We start from the raw sequence: 21,799 nt of genomic DNA, 5'->3' as shown, positions 1-21,799 counted from the left end.
CTTCAAATTCTGGCTGCTGCATGCTGAAAGCTTTCAACAGGCAAGATACCATGTGGTAAGGGTAACTGTTGTGTGAACAATTCATACACTACCTAAGTTGTTAAAGAGTAAAGCCTCTGTTCAAGTCAAGTTCAATGTCTAGTGCAGTGTTTCTCAACCTTGACAACTAGAAGGGGGGTGGACTTCAAGTCCCAGAATTCCCCAGCCAGCCACGGGAGATGAAGTCCACCCATCTTCAAGTTGCCAAGGTCGAGAAACACCGGTCTAGTGACTCCAGGGCTATTCCTGTGGAGTTTTCTTGGCAAGCGTAAGGATGTCGTTGTTGGTATTTCTGACTTGTCCAGCCTAGAGGCGGTGCTCCCTGAAGGTCTCCCATCCAAGTACTAACTAGCTTCACCCCACTTAGCTTCTGAGCCCAGACTAAGTCAGCTTCCAAGTCAGGGGCAAAAGAAGACTCAAGAATTTATTTTCCCCAATGTGTTCTGCCGGCTGAGCTTCCCATTTCTTATCACTATGCAGCAGCTTAGAAGAACACGCCGTGCTGAGTTTACATCTCAAATACATTCCATCAGTCATGCCTATCAATACAGACAGACATATTTAATATCACAACTTAGCAGCTATTTTTCATTTGCACTTGTATCCCCAAGTACAGCTAACTAAAGCTCTTCTCTTCTGCTTTTTAAGTATCACTAAATAATGCACTTGATTGCCTGAATACTCAACAAGACAGCTTGTTAGTCAAATAAACAGCATTTGCAACTCACCCGTCAAATATACGTTGCAGAGCTGAAGATAATCTCACTGTTCATATACTGCCTTTCCCTTTTGTGGAAAATCTTGATAGTTTATAATAAAATCAAAATGAGGTACAATTAAAGCATCAAAAAACCCAGAAAGGACCCAAACAGTTCCTCTATTGAGTTAATAGAGCTCTCTGTATATTGGTTAAGTTATCTAGAAGCGAGGTAACATCTCTGGCAAACTTTCATAGAATCCAAGGGCCAGAGGGGACCTTGGAGGTCTTCTAGTGCAACCCCTTGCCCAGGGCAGGAATCCCCAGACCACCCCAGGCAAATGGCCGTCCAACCTTTGAAAATCTCCCATGATCTGTAATAGCTCTCATGGTCAGGAAGTTCCTCCTTTCAGTAGAAGACATGTGAACAGGAAGTCTCCATCCGATTCCAGAAACAAAACAAGTCTGCGCGTGTTCCCCAGGCAGCCCTCACTGGCAGATGGAGTTCTCTTACGGCCCTTCGTACCTCTCACCCCTACTGTCCATAATGCAAAATGGAAATTCCTTTCATATAGTCCCGTCTGCAACTCCATCTTGTAAAGAAAAGGGAAGGAGGAAAAAAATAGTCTTAAATTAATCTACCCAGTGAGTAAAACACTGAGAATTCTCAACTCAACACCTATTGCAATTCTGGCTTGTCTGCAGCAGCTTTCAACTCATAGTCATGGTTCAGATCCCGTGTCTCCCCCCTTCCCACTTTTAGCACTTAATTTTTTTCACAAGTTTCTGTATGATGTTATGAAGCCCTCAAAGAGAAGCCTACTGAGGACTATATTGCCTCCAAATCATCCTTATGTCAACAACACATCTATACCAGGCTCTTCCAAAATTTGCGTAAATCTTTCCAGGCTGAAGAACGGAGTAAGGCAAACAAGATGGCATCATAGCATTCAGAAGAGCCGGATGGAATGGGATGCGGGTCCAAAAGCGGCCATCTCAGACAGCTGGAGACTAGCAGATCGTACGGACCGTAACACAAAAGGGCCTTCCACTGCAGCGTTGCATCCCTTACAACTGAAGTTTAACTGAATGCCTACTACTTAAACACACACACACACAGAGTTGTGAAGGCCTTTCTCTCCCCTAGAGCTTTTCTAATCCTCCCTAGAGTAGAAGACGGCTTTGGAGAGTTCTAAGCACATCACAGGTGCGACAAGCCTAGACTGCTTTTTAGATAAGAAAAACAGTGAGACAGAACTTCATCTTTTGTATTTAAGCTTTTGACTCGCACAAAGGAAAGTTATTCCCATGCGGTTCTAGGGCATTTCTTCCCATTTCATACATGTCATCGGGAATCCTTGTAAGGAAGCAGGAGGTGACATCCTTTCCGAAGCGTAGGAAAGAACCACCTGCTGTGTGCTCGTAGACCTGGAATTCCATTTTTAAAAAGATTTTGCTGAAAGTCATGCTTTCCCCTTCCTCCTTTTACAGTCTGAAACATCCTGCTCCAAACTCCGATAGCCATTTATCAAATGGTCACTGTACGCAATCCAGCTCCTATAAATGGCTGTCAGCTGCAGTCGGCGAGTTGGCATCAGCGCCAACCCCCAGTAGCAAATGATCTTCCACAGTGAAGGACCACACGGTCCTTCAGGCGGTTCTATGCTGGACTTGCTTCAGGATCTTCCAGCCTTGCTGTGGGGTGAGACTGCCATTTCCAGAGACAAGCAGAGGCTATGTAGCAGCCAAGCGCTTTCTCCCAGCACCTACCATCTCTCAGATTTTTGTTACCTACATTCTTGCTCCAAAAAAGAAATAAGATGGTGCAAGTCCAACAAGGTTGGACACTTTCAACTGAGCCAATGCCCTGTGACATCAGGAGCCTGACTCTTTGGCTTGTCAATTATATAAAGAGGAATGACCACAACACTGGAGGTCTGGCCTTTACTGGATTATGGTCTACAGCAGTGTTTCTCAACCTTGGCAACTTCAAGCTGTGTGGACTTCAACTCTGGGAGTTGAAGTCCACACAGCTTAGTTGCCAAGGTTGGGAAACACTGGTCTACAGAAGTGCACTTTGCTTTTACTGCTATCAGTGGGGCCTTTAATCCTCCATCCCTGGACAGATTTCTCAAAATAGTTTTAGCCTCAGTCCTTCTACTGCAAGAGCCACTTTGGTGTAGTGGTTAAAGCAACTCCCAGCTAGAAACTGGGAAACCAGGAGCTCTAGTCCTGCCTTGGGCATGAGGCCAGCTGGGTGACCTTGGGCCAGTCACTCTCTCTCAGCCCTAGAAAGCAGGCAATGGCAAACCACTTTTGAAAACCTTGCCAAGAAAACTGCAGGGACTTGTCGAGGTCAACACTGACCTGAAGGCACACACAAACCCCTCCCCAATACCTCCTACAGTATTACACAGCATTAAGAGTTGCCAATTAATTTAATTTCTTTTGAATGAAAGAGAAAGCAACATTCCAAGCCACGCCTCACACAAATGAAAGCGACCATTCTAAGGAGACAGACTGTTGAGTCTGCAGAAAGAACTATGTGGGGCTGTCACGTGCTATGAGATTTGACTTCAAAATGCATAGACAGCCCAATGTAAACCAGCTACCAGGTCAGTGGCAGGGAAGAATGCCAACCGTCACGCCCAAATACTTAAAAACTTGTCTCCCCAACCAGTACCAAAGTTTGCATAACCCTGCTATATTCTGATATTGTCGGCTGTTTCTTCCCTTTGGCCAACAATAGCTCAGCTCACTGTGTTATCAGAATTGGAGCAATACTCCCTCCCCCCAATATAAATAAATAAATACCACCACTAATGGACAATTACAACTCAAAATGTAAGAGAAGCAAAATGGTAAAGAGCACCAATTAACAAATGAAATGAAATGATGAAAGAAAACTACATGGGTTGTGCATCTGTGGAACTAGGAGAAAGGAGAAGGCTGCAACAGATTAGAATGAAGGCAGACTGACCTTGTGGAATAATAATAGTTTATTAAATTTATAAGCCACCAGCTCCAAGTGACATTGGGTGGAATAGAAGTAAAATATGCAGGGAAGTGAAGGTGCAGGTCTAATTAAGAGTCCCTCTTTTGAAGGAGATGGGCGGTGACGAAATTTTAAATAAATAACAAATCAGGGCAAAAACGTATGTCAGAAAGTATCAGCTAGGTCAGGGTTTCTCAACCAGGGTTCCATGAAACCCTTGGGTCCTGTGAGAGGTCAACAGGGGTTTCCTGGGAGATCACAATTTATTTAAAAAATTATTTCAAACGTGGGCAACTTCACATTAAAGAGGTAAGTTTCATTCTTTATCTTTTGTTTAAGAATACTGTTGATGCATATAGACAGGCCTACCCATGAAATGAATATCACCATTTTGGAACTTCTGGCCTGAATGTGCAGGGGTTCCCCGAGACCTGAAAAATATTTCAAGGGTTCCTCCAGAATCAAAAAGCTGAGAAAGGCTGAGCTAGGTTGTTATGAGTGTCAATGAAGGTGATGCAAGTTCCATTCCAGTATCTGGAAGAACCAGATATTAGTTTAGGGAAAAATGGCAACACTCTGAACAAACACAATCCCAGGGAAAGGAAATAGCTGTAATATTCCCCTTGGGTATAGATCTGTTAATCTTCTGGTTTGTCTTCCTAGGCCTGGAATCTGACCAAATTCCAATGCACCACATCCTGAAAGGGCACATGCAAGGACCAGCTACAGGAATATCTCCAAGTAATTGAAATACCCCAAGATTTAAACAGAGCCCAGTAGAGAAAGTACTCTGGTCTCTGGTTGATGGTAACCTCACAAATTCCTTTCCCAGCTGCTTTCTGCCAGTATCTGCTGTGTTCCTGAAACACTGGCGAATTGCAAGTTCTTCAGTAAAGTTTTAAATCACAAAGTTGCACAAGAATGGGCCTTTCCACTGTTCACAATGTTTGCAATAAACACATTTTCAATATTTGTACTATGACAGTAATAAAGTAATCCTATCCGTTTGAAACTAGGAAAACAAGTTTCGCCAAAAATTATAAAATGAAATCTTAAACGTTACTGTCCCAAAACCAAGTGTTTGAGAGAAAAAAAGGAAAAGATCAGATGTGTAACCATGAGAAAAGTGCAAGTTTCACTGATCTGCACTATACTGGCAGTGTTGGTGAAGCAATGGTGCTGCCAGAAGAAATTTAGCAAGAGACAAACTAATGGTGGAAACCCATTAAACACACCCAGTTGTATGCCCAGTTAAGGGTCCAAGTCAATCTGATATGGCCCCACTTATCAGGGGTCAGCTGTTTGTTCACCCCATGAAGGAAGCTTGACTCCATGTAAAACAGTGTCTCAGTCCTGGAAGAGCTTCGTACAACCAGGTATTTCAGAACTGAAATCCTCAGGATTTCCAGAGAACTCATCTGGGAAAGCAGTTCTAGGAAGGAGAAGGCTGTCAGCAAACGTGGTCCAGACATTTACAGCAGACACAGCTATTCCAATCCATAATCAATAGTTCTAATTTTATGGACATCTTGTCTTTCTTCTCATAAGATTGTTCATGGCCTCCTACAATGAAATGTCTCCAATGCTTCCCTTCCTCCCAAACATTCCTACAGGCATCCAAAGAAGCCTAACTGCCTATTCACCTCTACTTGCTTGGCTCTAATCAGACACTAGATAAAATTACGACCACTACCAGGATTTGAGAAAGAGTCTGCCCCTTCTACTATAAAAAAAAGTAGGATGGATGGTCCCACTACCAGATGGATTTTCTAGTTGAACAACCTTACGCAATGGTCCCCTACTTAATGGATCTATGTCAACATGGAGGGAGGTATCTAGCAGGGTAACTCAGGGATCTGTCCTGGGCCCAGTGCTCTTCAACATTTTCTTAAATAATTTAGATGAGGGGATAGAAACATCAAATTTGCTGATGACACAAAGCTGGGATGGAGGGAGATGGACTGTAAACACCTCAGAAGACAAGCTTAAGGTTCAGAGAAATCTTGATTGACTAGAATGTTGGGCCTTATTCAACAAAATGCTGTTCAGTGGCAAGATATATAAGGTTCTGCAAGTAGGTAGGAAAAACCTAGACAGACACGTTTAAGATAGGCGGTAATCGGCTCAGCTAGAGTACTTATGAGAAGGATCTAGATGTCCTAGAAAACCATAGATTAATTTTGAGAGGAGAGACTAAATCCTTTGAAGAACAGTTAAAGGAACTGGGTATGCATAGCCTAAAGAAGAGGGAAGAGAGTATGGTTTATTCATCAGAGCTCCTGAAGATAGAACAAGATCCAGTCACTAGAAGTTTCACATAGGGAGTTCCAAACTTGAAATAAGGGGGAATTTCCTGGCTGTGAGAACCATTAAACAGTGGACTGATCTGCCTCCTGGGGTCATGGGTGTTCCACAACTGGAGGCTCTTTAAACAAAGGTTGGATAGCCATTGGTGTGGGCCTGAAAACTTCCAAGGTTCATTCCAATCCTCTGTTATTACAAAACAACAACAACAACAACACCCTGGGGAAGGGAGGGAAACTCTGAAAGTTTTAAAATGCAGCTTTAAAAGACACCCAGATAATAGGTAATTGCTAGTTACATACACCTTGAAATTAATATAAAGGTCATCTTGGTTGCACCATTGAAGTGGGAATTACATGAAATTTACCACTGACAAGTACCTACTGGACTCCTGTAATAAACCCTTTTTGACAGGAAAAGATCCTGAGAATAGTCCTTCCCCAATCCGGCACCTGCTAGACAAGTTAGACTGCAAAAGTCACTACCCTCAGCTAGCAGGGCAGTGATGGGACTAATGAAACCCAATCTAAAATCCAGGCTGCCTAATGGATGCCACTATGAAGAGACCTAGCTTTCCTCAAACCACCACCACCACCACCATCATCCAGAATGGCATCACCCTCTTGAGCCCTTACGGTGTCTCACTCATTTGTTAGAGCAGCGGTTTTCACAGGTCACTCTGGAAGCCCAAGGAGCAAAACGCCTCGGAGCTGTTGGTGCTGAGAGACAAGAGGAGGAGGATACTTGTCCTGCTCTGCGTGGAAAGGCAGCTGGCAATAGGCTACTGAATTAAGCAACCCCGTCCTTGTTCCCTTGGGCAAAAAAGATCTCTGTCCACCCAAAACAAAAGGACAGTGTAACGGCGTTCAGGGCTTTCGGGTGGACAGAAACCTTTTCTGCCCATCATATCCTACCTAGGTTGCTTCTTCTCCGTGTGAGCTCTTGCTTTATAAAGGAAGTGCTACCACATAATGTTCTGTATGGACATCATGACCCCTGGTTCTTCCCTAAGCCTCAGGCAGCATGACTTATCAGTTAGCAAATCCAAAAGATGCTTGATGGAGGAAGTAAGTCTAGTCCAATGATACTGACAGCGTAATTCCCTATCAAACTGTGTGACTCACAGCCTTCTCAGAACAACTGCATTTTTGATGAGACAAGAGTTTAGAGTACTCTAGGATGCCTTTATATACATTCTGGGGAAGGGTTAACCCACCCACCCCCTCTGCCGACTATCTACCCACCTGGAACAGCCTTCAAAGCATAATTAACTTAGGCATAACTAAGACTGCTAATTTTATTTATACCTGCCTTTCTGCCCAAGGCTATGTATAAATCTCTTCCCTTCTGCCTTAACAACTAAGAGCTCTAGAACGGAAGAACAAGCTAAATCGTGCTGGGCGCAAACCTATCAAATACTAATTCAAGGAAACTGCCAATCAGCCAACCTCTTTTGAAGATTCCTTGCCAGGGAAGCTTCGCACGCAACTCTTTGCCTAGTCACTTTGGCAAGCTTGACTTCCCTTCAAGCAACAAGGTGATCTTCAAGTTCTCAGATCTGGCTGGAAAAGCAAGTGACACATTTTATAATAAGCCAGTAAGTGCCCCAAATCACTATAATTCTGAAATTCTATAATCTAAGAATTTTCCATTCCAGTTCTTGTCTCTAGAAGGCAGCTTGAACTATCTGCTGTCTAAATACAGAGAGCTTTTGGCCACACACTTTCTGAACTGCCAGCAATTATTTGGATCAACATGCTCTGGGGAAAAAAAAAAAAACGAAAGGCAGAGAATGAATAAGAAAGATGGCCAGAATCAAGGAAATCATGGGAAAGACCTTTGTGCCAGGCACAAATCAAAAGGCAGGGCGTTCATCCATCAGGCACCAGAGGTCTCGGGAAACAACAAGATCTAACTAATTAATTCCAATACTTGAAAGGCGCCATATTCTATTTTCCCAGATCATAAAGGAAAACAACGTTCTTGATAAACCGCCGGGATTGTCAATATACCTGCATTAAAAAAAAATCAGCAATATTGGGGATGATTCCCTGGAAATATTCACCAAAATAATTTGGCATCTCACCGATCATCTCAGATAAGTTACAATCAAGTTAAAAGGCACAGGTCCCCATGCGGATTCTTGAAGGACTCTCTCACTCCATTGTAAGACCAGACCTCTGATTCATGTTCTCGGCTTAAGTTCTTGATCCTCAAGAAGACCTATTTTATATTACAAGCGCTAAGATTACTCAGGAGTAGCCTCAAGGCCTTTCAGGTTCTTTTGAAAGTAAAGCAAAGCAAAGCAAACATTTGCTCAGGCAAATCTACTCACACACTGATGTTCTCCAAGAACGCAAAATGATTTGAGAGACAAGACTCACCTTTTCAAATCTACACTGATTCTCCAATATTATTAATAATTTTATTTTGAACTTTTTCTAATAGATTTCTTGGGTAGGCCTTGAGCTAAACCAATCTGTAGTTTCCTGAATACCTTTAAACTTCGTATTACATTGGATTCTTTCTAATCCTCCAGCACAATAGTTGGGTCAAAGAAATGTTTCCTATGTTAATCAGGAGATCAGCACTTTCACATTTGAAACTTTAAATAATTATTTGGTATATCTGCAACCCGACAGACCTATTTCAGTTTTTCATCTCTAGAGGTCATAAGTATTTAACTTGGTAATTCAAATCCCCTTCCCATCACTATGAAGGAAAATGTTTTCAGGAATAACTGAATTTGTACTGTGAGGATATATTTCACTACATAGTAATGAACACTTGTTTCTACGTTGTTCATCCATAAAATAGCAGACAATATGGTTTGACTTACCCCCACACAGGTTATGGTTGGGCTATAAATAATCAGCGTAATGTATGATGTCAAGTCAACGGCGGATGTAAATTATGTTTCAGAGGTAGTATTGTACATTGTTCAGCAGCATTAATAAATTCTGTATGTGTGTATTTCAGAGAAGTTACAAAATTCTGTATGACAGATATCGTATTTGTACATTAAAACAGAGTAATGTCTCAGGGAAGAACTTTATCCAGAAACAGCTGGATATTATTGCTGCATGCCCCGTGTGCACAATTTGATAAAAAACCCTGGCTGCTTATTTTATCCACACAGACAACTTTCATCTATCAATAGTCTCTTCCCATTAATTCTTAGTGGCAGAAAGAAGTCCAAATGCACATTTAACAAGCAGGCAACAAATATGTATTTAAACAGCCTTTCCAGATGTGGTGCTCTATACAATCCAGAAGACCCTGCCAGTCCTGGATCATTTGGAGGGGACCAAACTGAGGAATGCAGTCTCCATTTAGCATCATCAGCCAGTATCGTTAGCTCGACCTTCCTTTGATTGCTCCCCACTTCATTTATCCCTTACTCCTGCCCCTTTTCTTAACTAAGGATAACTGCCAGCACTAGAGGGATCAAATGATGTTCCCCCTCTTTAGCCATAGCTGTGTCATCCCTTCAAGCAGAACACTTGTGGACTAGAAAATATGAAGGACTCAGCTCAGCTTTCAAACATGAAAGACTTCCCATCCATAGTGGGAAATAGTAACTAAGGAAAACACTCCAGTTTATCACAGAACTTGCCCAATGTCAAACTCCAAACCCCTCCGGCAAACACAGCTGCAATGTCTTAAGAACTTAAAAAGTTCCAGAATACGGATAGCTTGCTTGTTAGGCAGGTGGATCTGAGAGAATGGGACAAGAGCATTTTGAAACAGCACCAAGGCTTTCAAAATGATACTTTTACTCCGCTGACCAGGAACGGTGCAGGGCACCCATGCCATGCTGACCGCAAGCCATCTGGCCCACATCCCCTGTCACTGTCGCTGAGCCCTTCACACCCATCGGAGTCTGGAGTTTGTGGAAGGAGAGCGCACAGCTCAGACAAAGAGCACATGCTTAGCATACAGAAGATTCCAGATTCAATCACCATAATTTGCAATTAAAATAGGGCTGTGGGGGGACAAGAGCTCTCTACCCAGGGCGTTTTGAGTGCTGCTGCTGTTGCCAGAGTAATTTGGAGCAACACGAACTAATGGCCTGACAAGGTGTAAGGGTAATGTATTATATATAATCAAACCAACGCAGATTTGAATTGGTAATCGCTTGGAAAGGGATCAGGGTGTGAGCTGCTCTGCCACTACTATGAATGCTTGGGAAGGAGACTTGGTGCTGCTAGAGAGAATCCCAAGTAGCTAATTAGATAATGGGAAGCTCTTGAGGTACCAGAGGAAAGAGAAAAGGTGAAAGCAGTAAGATTCGTATGGAGGGCTGTGAAGATGGAAGCTCTCTTGCACAACGCCAAGAGAAGGGTAGCTAACTGCAGGCCAAACCAAGAGGCTCGATACTGCTTTTACTAGATCAACCAAGAAAGGAACCTTAGTTTCAGAAATCCCACCTGGACCCTTTTGTTCTACATCAAGGGAAGCACAGTAAGTAGGAAGGATTTGGCCCTTCAGCAGAATCACTGCACAAAGAGGGAAGAGATCATGCAAGGGGAGAGGCGGTGGACAGAGGCAGGCTAAGACACCAGACTAAATGGAAAAGATACTGGTTGTCAAAGCACTAAAGAGGTTCGGCTTCCTCAAACCAGCTGGCAAGAATTTCCTCTGGCACCAGAGAAAAGTTTGGGAGCTCGGCTGGCCATGCGTGGTGACTATACTGTAGCGTGCTCAGGGCCAGTGCAAATTAGCTGCTATTACAGCTTCTTGGCAACCGATCTCTGGACAAAGTCCCTTCCTGCTGGTGCTGCAGGTCCTACGTTCTGGTCCACTAATCACCGCAGAATAAATAAGCACCGCTTTCTTCAGGACAGAGCTGTTCCAAATAAGTACCCAAGTGTGCACCCAGGTGCCAAAACCATTTAAAATGGGCCTGCTCAACTTTAGCTGTCCATTTTGGAAGGCCACAGCAATCCTTAATTCCTACTTGCTGTAGCAGATCAAAATTGTTTAAGCAAAACTCCACTGTTGTGCCGAAATAACCCTGCCCAAAAGATCAATTTTCCCAGCAAGTTAACAGAAAACAAAGGTAAAAACCTTTTAGTACACACCACAAACTATGTCGAGAAAGTGCAAGCATTCCTTCTGCCAAGGAAAAGCCTTGCTTCACTATTCTGACTCTTGGAAATGATGCAGCCGGTGCTGGCCATCAACAGATTTGCTTGGGAAAAGGCGCATAATCCCCTGCTTAGCCTGTGAGCTTCTCTCTTTCCTTCAAGGTTGCCACAGAAGAAGCGGATGGTGTTCTTTAGACTAGCCACGATTAACTATATGGTGAAACCTAAACTACCTTAATGGTTTCTTTCCATCAGCCATTCCTAAGGTTAACTATAAACTGAACTTGAAATTAGGTTACAGCTGGTCAAAAACTGATCAGAATAAGAGCGGAGGTCATACAAAGCACAGAGACTTCTTGTTATCCAGTCTATGGTCGAAAATAACATCCCAAATGCAATTATTCTGTATCTGGACTGCAGACAAGCATGTGTTTTTATCTGACACCCATATCCTGACTATTGTCTAGGACAGGGTCCCTCAACCTTGGCAACTCTAAGCTGTGTGGGCTTCAATTCCCAGAATTCCCCAGCCAGCACAGCTCTCTAGGCCCTCTTCCATTTTTTCCTACAACACATCTGGGAGGTAGACCGGGCTGATTGATAAATTTCCTCAAATGCTGAAAAAAAAAACCCTTTTAAGTTATAACATTAGTGTCTGTGTGTATCATCTTAAAAAAAAAGGCAAATGATGCCTCTGAGCTACTCCCAGAAGGGCCACGTTTTCACTTGTTGATTACGAAACATAAAACCTTGACAGCAGCACCAGACACCCTGTGAGGAAGGAGGTTCTCTTATGCTCAAGACCTAAGTCACACCGAAGAACAACGGAGAAGCATTCAGAAGCTGGAAGGACATCTCCAAAGGAGGCAGGCGGCCACAAGGACCTTCCTGGTCGCGGAGCCACACTTGTGGAAAGCCCTCTCCAGAAGGATGTGCCTGGATTTCCTACTAACATTTTTCTAGGAAAGGCACTTCTCTTCCACCAGGCCCTGTGCTCCACTTGACCTTAAGCGCTTGCTCTTTACTGAAGTAACAGATTTTATATATACCTTACGATGTTTGCTGCATTGCTCTGTTCAGTGGGCTTTACACACCTTCTAAAAATCTTTCAGGAAATTTTAATTAACTCTCTAATTTGCTAGAGAGCTACCATTGCTGTGCGAATTAGTGTGCTCTATTTGTATTATGTCTAACCGTTGCAATGTTGGTTACCAGCATATATGTTCTTTTTAAAAAAGGACTGAAGAAAATCACCCTCTGTGAACATGCAGCAATAAGCACTGAGAGTTAAATGGAATTTTGTTGTACTGAGTGAGGCAGCCTCTCTCTGAATACCAGATGCTCTGGAAAAACAACCAAGGTCATCGCCACCCCCGTCTTGCATGCTTTCCAGATACATTCAGCTGCCTGTTGTTGAAAGATACCTGTCTCGGTGGACCTTGGTTTGATCCATCTGAACAATTATGCTCTTAATCTGCCTTTCATAATATGGCACTCTCCTGATGATCTGGACCAACTTCCATGCATTCAGTTCTCTTTGCCATCTATGGATACATGAAATTTCATATTCAGGACACAAGACTCATGACACCAGCTTTTTAAAAAGCTGTTTCTCATTTTTACGTTCTCTCCCTCCAAGGAGTCCAAGCCTGCATCCCTTACCTTCTTATGTTTACAACCACTGTGCGATAACTACTGCTCCCTGTGGGTTGAAAACTTCCAGCTGGCATCTTCCAGCTATTATTCCACAGAAGAGAAGTGTGAGGGGTTTATGGTTTCATGAAATTTCTTGGACCCTGAGCTGCTATGAGGTTGGGCGAAAGGTCATGGGCTACAAATATACTACCCCCTGGTTTCTAATGCTTAGCCCCATTCCCTTCATTCTAAGTGTTTCCTCCTTGGTAGCGCCGACCCTTAGTCCACCTGTCTGACCTGCTCTTGTCTTTTGGCGTAGTGTGTCCATGACTAAGCTTGACAATAATATATTACCATTTTCTGACATCAGTTTAAAGCGCTTGGAATAAAGAGAAACACATATGTCAGTTTGTAATACATTAATCAGCAAGTTGTAGCCCTGCGACCATTTTAGTCACAACCAATTTTGTGATTCACAGTCAGAAGAGAGTAACTCTAAAATTACAGCCAATTCAGTTTTTAGAGTGCAGCTATAAGCCAGTGCATAGCTCCACTTAAAATGAGGCAATTATTAACTGAGGAACAAGAACATGTCACAAAGTTTCAGTCTCAAGCACATCTACTTGGATAGCCCAAGGAAGAATTCTGCAAGATATGTTTAATAACTGCTTAGGGTCCCTTTGCATTCAAAGCAGCCATCAGTCTCCCAAGGAAGGGCTTAAAATACATCTGCAGGGTAAGTAGACCAAGTCCAACCAACTATTCAACAGAAGCATCTCTCTGCTTCAGAAACACCCCACAAGGACCACTATTGCCTCGCTTATGACAAAACACACATGCATTAGTGGGAATAAAATAGTTTTCACCTAATAGGGCATCAAGGTATTTCACCACAATTTGCAAAACACATTTTAAAAGCCCGTTTATTTATAATCTAACTGCAGATACTGCATTCCGCACCTTCCCTAGCCAGCTGAAATCAAAGCAGAGGAGAATCACTTTGCACCCACACATTTAAAACACAAGGATTAAAAAACATCCCTTTCCCTGCCGTTTCAGGCGGGGAGTGAATACACCTGCATCCGACACGGCCACTGCATTCCCATGCAGGCTGCCAAGGCTGACAAGCGTTAGGAGCGGGGTGCCTGCCAGTCCGGAAATCAAAGGAGTCAGGACGGGGGCCACGTGACAGACATAAAAACAGGGGGCAGGGCTGCGATCACATGGTCCCCGCTACCATTTTAACTTTTCTTCCATCCTCCCCCAACCAGATGCCCCCGCTTAGGAGGGTCTTTGCACCAAAACGACTTGGGAAAAGCGTTCACGAGCACTCCTAAAACACAGGGAACGCCAATCCTCCCTCAGAGGGACGCGGGCATGTCGGAAACGGACGCAAACGAGGGGAGCGGCCCGCGGGGTCCAGGCACGCCCGGGCCAGGCGGAGGGCGGGCACCCCCGCCCGCCCGCCCGCCGGGGCTCCCACGGCCAGCTGCCCAGGCCTGACGGGGAGCGGGGAATTCTCCGCCCCGGATGCCGCCCTGCCAACAGCGAGCTGGCTGGCGCGTCCCCAGGCGCCGGCGCGGGGGGGTCTCGGGAACAGGCGGGGACGCCCCCGGCTGGTGGGGCTCCCGGGGGGGCGGAGAAGCGGCGCCCACCGGGAAAGCGCCGGGGCCCGAGGGCGGGGGCCGAAGGCCGGGCCGGGCCTCCCCGCCCCGCCGCGCCCTGGGCCCGCGGGGACGGGGCGGCCGGCGGGGCCCCTCCCGCCGAGACGCGCGGGGGCCTCCGGGGACAAAGCCGGGCGGCCGGGCGCCCTGGGGCGGCGGGGGCGGCCCCGCCGGCGCTCACCTTGAAGTACCCGCCCTCGTAGAGCGTGTTGGGCGGCCCGAAGATCGCCACCTCCCAGTTGTAGAGGTCGGACTCGTCCACCAGCGTGATGCGGAAGCCCTCCACCGGCTCCTCCTGCAGCCCCTTCAGCTCCAGCATCAGCGCCTTCTGCGAGCTGCTCACCTGCTGCTGCGCCATGGCGGCGGCGGCGGCGGCGGCGAGGCGGCGCGGGGGCCGGTCAGGCCGGGGCGGGCCGGGCCGCGGCCGGGCCAGGCCGGGCCAGGCCGCCCGGCCCGCCCGCCGCCGCCGCCGCCGCCCCCGCCGCGATCCTCCTGCTCCGTGCGGGGCGGGCGGGCGCGCTGCGACCAGGCCCGGCGAGGGCGGCCTCTTCGCCCGCCGGCGCCTCGGGGCCTGAGGGCGAGGAGCGCGGCCTGCGCGATCGAGCGAGCGAGCGAGCGAGCAGCCACGGACCGAGGCCGGCCGGCCGGCCCGCTGCGCTCCCGGAGCGGCGACGAGCAGCCCCTGGACGCCGCCGCCGCTTCCTTTTGTGACGGCGCCGCCGCTCGGCCAGTGACGTGAACGCGCAGGCTCCGCGTCCGGCTCCGCCCCGCCGCCGCTAGGCCCCGCCCTCCGTCCGCCGCCGCGGCGCTTCCGCTTCCCTGGCAGGCGGCGCAGGCCGGCCGGCCGGCCGCCCCTCCGCGCACGCGCACACAGAGACGGCCTTGGCAACGCCCTCGGTTACGTGCGAGGCGGCTTTATTGGGCCAATTTCAGCCGCGCCGCCCCTCCGTTGCGATTGGTTGGCCAGAACCGCCCATCTCTTTCTCTCTCTCTCTCTCTCTCTCTCTCTCTCTCTGCCCTCCGTTCGGAACGCCTCGCTCCTTCTTTCGTCCAATGTTTAGCCTAGTCCCGCCCCCCGGCGTTTCTTTATTGGCTGGGTCCTCAGCCTAATTCTCATGGGTCACGCCCTACGGGAAGGGAGCATTCGGCCATTGGCTGCCCGTGTTAAAAAGGACTCAGTCCCCTTCAGTGATTGGCTGGGTTCCGTCTCTGTTACCGAATCTCTCTTGCGGTGGGGGTTAAGCGGACAGAACCATGAAGCCTTTGAAAAGAGGGGGGGGATGGTTGGCCTCCGAAATGCTGCATTTTTTCTCAATGAGAAAAAAAGTGGGTTTCCAGGGCTAATTTGTTCATTGAACTTTATTTCCAAATTTTTTTGAGATAATTGATGCAGGAAAACAATGCAAGAAAAACTGCAACAAAATGTAGGCCATGGATCAATTACGATAAATGCTGATCAGTAAAATGTCACAACTCTCTGCCACAGTACATGGTTTACTAAGGGGGGTGGCTGGTTTAAGCAATAAATTGAAGCAACCTGCTTGGACCACATTAATGCATTGTGCCAAACCATGATGGGTGAACCACCATTGGGCAAAGCCTTGATGTAACCACAGCCATAAGCCATGGTTTTCAGGGTTGAATTAATTGCCCACCTTAAACCAAGTTGAGCAGCCTGGTTACAGCTCAGCCGGTAGTGTGGACCAGGACAGTATAGCCCAGTGTTTTTCAAACCTGGCAACTTTAAGATGGGTGGACTTCCAACTCCCAGAATTCCCCACCCAGCATAACTTAATTTGGTTGTTAAGTGAAGCGGTCGCTAAGTGAAACCACAACTGTGCTTATGATCTGACTTCAGCTTTCCTTTGCTTTACAGACCTGTGAAGGTCGTAAATGCAAGGATTGGTTGCAATTGGTTTTTCATCACCGTTGTAACTGCAAACGGTCCTTGTACGAGGCAGTCACTAAATGAGGACTACCTGTATAGTGTTGCTGTTATTCTTGCTATCTGATAAAACCGCCAGTGTACAAGATGTTTTGCAGCATAGAGGACATGGAGGAGCTTGTCACTTAGAGCGAGCTAACTTGCTGCAGCTTCCTGTATCTTGCTGACTGTGTCATGCCATGGAGCAAAGACAAAATAGGCCACAGATAGATCACGCAATTTCAGCTGGAATTTTTAGTGAATGGTTTTGCGTTCTTTCCAAGCCTAGAAAGTTAAGTTTAATTATCGATGGATAATTAAAATTATAATTATACCACCAGCCAGACTGGACTTGCTTTGCTAGCTGGTAATTGGAAGTGAATTAAGATTGCATTAAAAAGCATGGCTCTTAAACAGAGTAAAGATAAAACATGAAAAAATAGAAAAAGGTTGAAAGAAGACTAAAAAAAGAGAAAAACTAAAAAGTGCAGAAACAAATAGATACAAAAAGAATTACTTCCGATTCTTTACAGCAAAGATATACATAAGAAATACATCAATCTCTTACTCCAATTTTAACTACAATAACCATTATTTGTATAATCCATTTCAACCTAATAATCAAAATTCAAAACTATAATTTAATTTTTTTCAGTTACCAACAAGAAAACCCAGAATTCTCTACCAGAAGCAAGTTTAGACTAAATATTATCACACAGTTTTGCCTTCTCTGCCAAATCTATTAAGTTTATCTTATTGTTTCCCTAATATTACCTTCTACTACTGTATGTGAAATATCTTGCTCTTATTATATAAAAAAATACAAATCAAGCTGTTATTTCAAACTAAATATTCAACAAACTTACAGGGGAAAAATTCTGTTATGCATTCAATTTAGAGACCTTTAGGATCACATCTTTTCCCAGCAGTTCTTAACATTCTTAAAAAAAAACAAGAAATACCTCCCTTTATAAATCTTAAGGGAAAAAAAAGAAAAAAATAATTTTCTTTTTCAATACAACCCAAATAGTATTTCCATTAGCAATATCAATATTATTTCAAATAAAAAAAACATCCTGGATATTCATCTTACAAGCCAACCATAATCCTAAAAATTTATCCCACCTTAAAAAAAAAAAGAAATCCAAAACAACTCTTATTTTCTTATATATAGAGTACGTATCTAATCCCAGTACTTCCTAACATTCTTAATATCTTCAGCTTGCAAAGCTTTTTGATAAAATTGGTTAGTCGGGAAGGGTGCTATCAGACTCCTAATTTTTGCCGCCGTAGACGAACACTTTCGCTTTCCTTTTACACTGAACTCAGTGGCATCAGCAGTGGGAGAGGGAGGGAGGTCGAAACCTCAAGATGGCAACTGCAACCATGTGATTGACGCCCCACCCCTTTTTAATGTGCATCATGTATAAAAAAGGGGCGGGCCTTCAATTGTGCAGTCTGCCATCTTGACTTTTTAGACCACCCTGCGGGTGCCCCTTTTTCAGGAAACCCTCTTGTGCTCCCTCCAGGAAGCTTGCTTCTTCCCCACTTAATTTGAAAGGCTGCCCCAGCCCAGCACCGATTTGGACAGAAAGAACCATGATGTGATGACTGCAACACTCAAGGACTCATTAATTATGACTCTAAGCTTCTGCTTAGAAATCTATTTTAATGGTGCAAGGCATTTCAGTGCAGAAGAAAAGTTGCGAATGAAATTTCCCGCACATTTCTACAATTAAAAGTTCAGTAACTGCAATTTCCCCCCCCACCACCACCTTAGGTATGTGCCCCCTCCTTCCCGTGCCAGCAGAGGGTTGTAATGGCTCTTTGTAGATGACCTTGGCATGGGGAGCTAGCCCAAACAAGATGATTCACGCTCCAACCATGCTCCCCCTCCCTGCTGGTCGACTCGCATGTTGACACGTGTTGCGGGAAGATGGATGAGAGTCCGATAAGATGTTCTGGGGACATTTGATCGGGGAGCATGACTCATAAAGAGGTAGAAGAGCACATCCTGGGAGAAGGCAGCAACAGCAATGCGCTTCTGTTTTGCCGCTGCGGACTTTACAGATTTTTAAATGTTTTAGAATTTGTTTCTACGCACATGTACAATTTCAGAGTAGACCTTTTTGACTTTTGTGAACCAATTTTGACAACTTGTTTCCGGCTTTTGGGGGGGGTTATCTTTAAAAGGGGAGCATTATCTACCACAATTTTATAATTTTATAATCCATAATTTTATATGGATTTGTTTCACAATCAAAATCTTTATGTAAAATGTTAATATTCTGGTTTTATAAGATTTCTTAATCTGGACAGATTTCTAGTAGTATGGATAGAATTTATCACAGTTTATCATTTTATGATTTATACTGTGCCAATTATTGTTCTTGATATTTATATTCGGTTTATATCTTAATAATGACATACTGTTTTTTTAAATGATACAATATGCTGTTATTACAATCAGTTAATGAAAAACTGAAGAACTTTAATTTTCATGTCACGTGTAAATTCCCTGTTTATTTTTTATCCCTTTTTTCCTTACTTATTCTTTATGTAAAATGTTTACTAATATATATAATAAAATGTGAGGATAATCTTGGGTTTCCTGAGAATGCAGTAAAGGGGGCAGACAAAATCTTCCTCTGTAAGTTCCTTTGGGATGGTGATCTTAAATTCAAGGTTACCTTACCTCAAGAAAGTTTGGGGGCAGACTGGGTAAGAGGTGCTTGGTTGACATATCTGGGTTCACTGATCATGGGAATTTGCTCGGTGTTGGCTTATGATGTTGTGTGATCCTAACCAATTGTGGTTTATTCAATAAACCACAGCTAAACAAGCTATGGCTTATTGAAATTTATGAATTGGTCAGAAAGAATCCTGGATGGGGACTAGATGGAGGGGCCCTTGTGGGAAGAGTGCAAAAAAAGTCAAGAGGGGGTCCAATCATGTGATAAAGCCCTGAGTGTGAAAAGGGGCAGGGCTTCCGTTGCACAGTTACGCCACCCCTGCAGACACCACCTAAAGCTTCCTAAAGCTAAACTGGGGCTGAGCTGAGCAGGACAAGGGCGACATCTGCTGGAAGCCAGAGGGGGTGCGATTGAGTAGGAAGACTGCCAAGGGATGCAGTTTTTTGGAAAGGAAATGGATCTCTTTGACGCTCTTGCAGATGTCCTCCACAAAGCTGAAAGAGGTCATGACGGCAAGGCAAAATGTACAAACCCAAAGCAGCTATTGTGGCCTGGAGGAGCTCTGAACCACTTCTGGCACACACTTAACGTCCTTGTTCATCCCGTCTCGAGGGTGTGGACTGAATGCCCAGGCATTTGCCAATGGCATCTTTTCATTGACCATCCAGCTGGTGGCTCCCAAATCAATGCTCGCCTGGCCCATCACCTTGTGCACCCCCAGCCGGTCACAGCATCCAGAGCAGGGTTTCTCAAACTGGTCTTCCGCAGAATCCTCCGGATCCACAAGAACCTGAAGGACACCGTGAGATGCCAGGGTGGTGGGGAAAGCACTCCAATGCAGCCCATTTTCTATCACTAGATCTTTGCCTTTTGATCAGGAGCTCCAGAAATTTTTTTTTACAGCTTCTACAGCCTGAAAAAGTTTGATCTTAGAAGCTAAGCAGGGTCAGCCAGCTGTGGTTTTATAGAAGGAAGACTGTGTGGAAATTCCAATCAAAAATATCCAGAAAGAGGTGCTGGTGAATCCAAGCAAACAGCACAAATTCATCTCCAGGAGTCAAGCATAACTCAAGACCTTTCCTCAACTGATCTTCCTCTTTTTCTTGTCTACTATTAGTTTTACCCATTTGTCAGCAAATTTCCTCTTCACGCTCACTTCCTTCTTGATGAAAGTCCCTAAAGCAAGATTTTGCTGAACACATTTGATTGAGTCACAGCTGGCTGGATTCACATGTAACGCCAGGCCATAAACTATGTTGATAAGCCACAGTGTTCAGGGTCATGGAACACACAGAGCCACATGGAGTGCGCTCTGCTGTGTCTGTATTCCCCCATGGCCATAAGCCCCAATGTGGCTGTTTGGGATCTGGGTTAGCGTGTGTGAACCACTGTTTATGATTTGTAAACCACTGTTTATGATTCAAGTCAATAGGGGAACTCAGTTTATTGCGGCTTATTCTACCTATCCCCCAACAAAAAGGTCTGTTCCACCCTGTTATGTGTACTTTTCGTTTTGTTTATAGATGTTGTATCTGTGTTTAAATGTACACTGCCCAGAATCATTACTGAGTTGGGCAGCCTTCTAAATCTAAATGATAAATACGTGATAAATAAATGAACTTTCTATTGGGTAAGATTTACGTTCCCTGTGGGACATAGCCATCCATTTCTACCCCCAGTGAACCCAATGAGCCAGTTTGGCCTGGTGGTTAAGGCAACGGGCCAGAAACCAGGAGACTGACAGTTCTAGTCCCGCCTCAGGCACGAGAGCCGGCTGGGTGACCCTGGGCCGGTCCCTCCCTCTCAGCCCAAGAGCCAATCAGGCGTGGTATGAGAGTTCTAGTCCCGCCTTAGGCACAAAAGCCGGCTGGGTGACCCTGGGCCAGTCGCTATCAGCGCAGCCCGCCTCACAGGGTTGTTGTTGTTGTGGGGAAAAGAGCAGGAGGAAGGAGTATTAGGCATGTTTGCCGCCTTGAGTTATTTACAAAACTAATAAAGACGGGATAATAAATATTTTAAAAAATGATGAAATTTGCATTGCAGTGTCCATGCCACACTTTTCATTTTTTGCCCCCCTCTCTGTGCTTGCCTAAGGGATGAGCAAAGCTGGGTCAGTTGGTCGACTAACCTTGGCTTAGCATGATGCATGCACTAGATCCCTGTCTCTCTGCTGACTCTCAGCTCTGTGACCTTGCCAATGATTTCATCTCCCTAATTCAGTGTTTTTCAACCTTGGCACTTTAAGACGAAGAATTCTGGGAGTTGAAGTCCACCCGTCTTAAAGTTGCCACGGTTGAAAAACGCTGCTTTGATTGCATCACAAGAAACACCCATATACAATGGTCTGCTCTGACTGTAAGATTTTGGCTTTGCAAAATCTACTGTGTTGGAAAGATGAGGTTTCTGATTGCCACCTTCCCAACCAGACCTTCCCATTTTTTTCCCCTGCGCTTGATGCATGCAATGATGCACGACGCATGAAAGCCGGAGCCTCGGAAACCGTTATCCCTGTTCCTCCTGGGGAAGTGCAAGTGACGCTGTAAAACTGAACTCGGAAGCTGCGCTTCAGAGAGTACGGTTGTACCGCTCTACATTTTCCTACTTCTAGATAACCAGCGGGAGCTAGTGGTGCTCTGGCAAACCTCCTGCGCCTCTCAACCAAACTGCGGGGTGGGCGTGGCTGAACGACGCTAACCAATCGGAGGCAGAGAAAGACGAACCCGGGCGTCGGAATCCCGCGCTCCGCCGGAACCCGGAA

At 45.3% G+C, this 21,799-nt stretch overlaps 1 protein-coding gene across 1 annotated transcript in view; it reads right to left on the bottom strand.

The window, feature by feature from the left end:
• UBE2R2 (ubiquitin conjugating enzyme E2 R2) overlaps positions 1–14,788 on the bottom strand; it is a 58,079-nt gene extending 43,291 nt beyond the window's left edge. The window contains exon 1 of the mRNA XM_063295883.1: positions 14,606–14,788. Coding sequence (XP_063151953.1) covers positions 14,606–14,782 — 177 coding nt within the window. The 5' untranslated portion in view covers positions 14,783–14,788. The remainder of the gene's footprint in view (positions 1–14,605) is intronic.
• Positions 14,789–21,799: the final 7,011 nt, after the last annotated feature.

The sequence above is a fragment of the Candoia aspera genome, chromosome 2 (genome assembly GCF_035149785.1).
Source record: "Candoia aspera isolate rCanAsp1 chromosome 2, rCanAsp1.hap2, whole genome shotgun sequence".
In the NCBI taxonomy this organism is placed as follows: domain Eukaryota; kingdom Metazoa; phylum Chordata; class Lepidosauria; order Squamata; family Boidae; genus Candoia; species Candoia aspera.
This window is presented reverse-complemented; position numbering and strand designations above follow the sequence as displayed.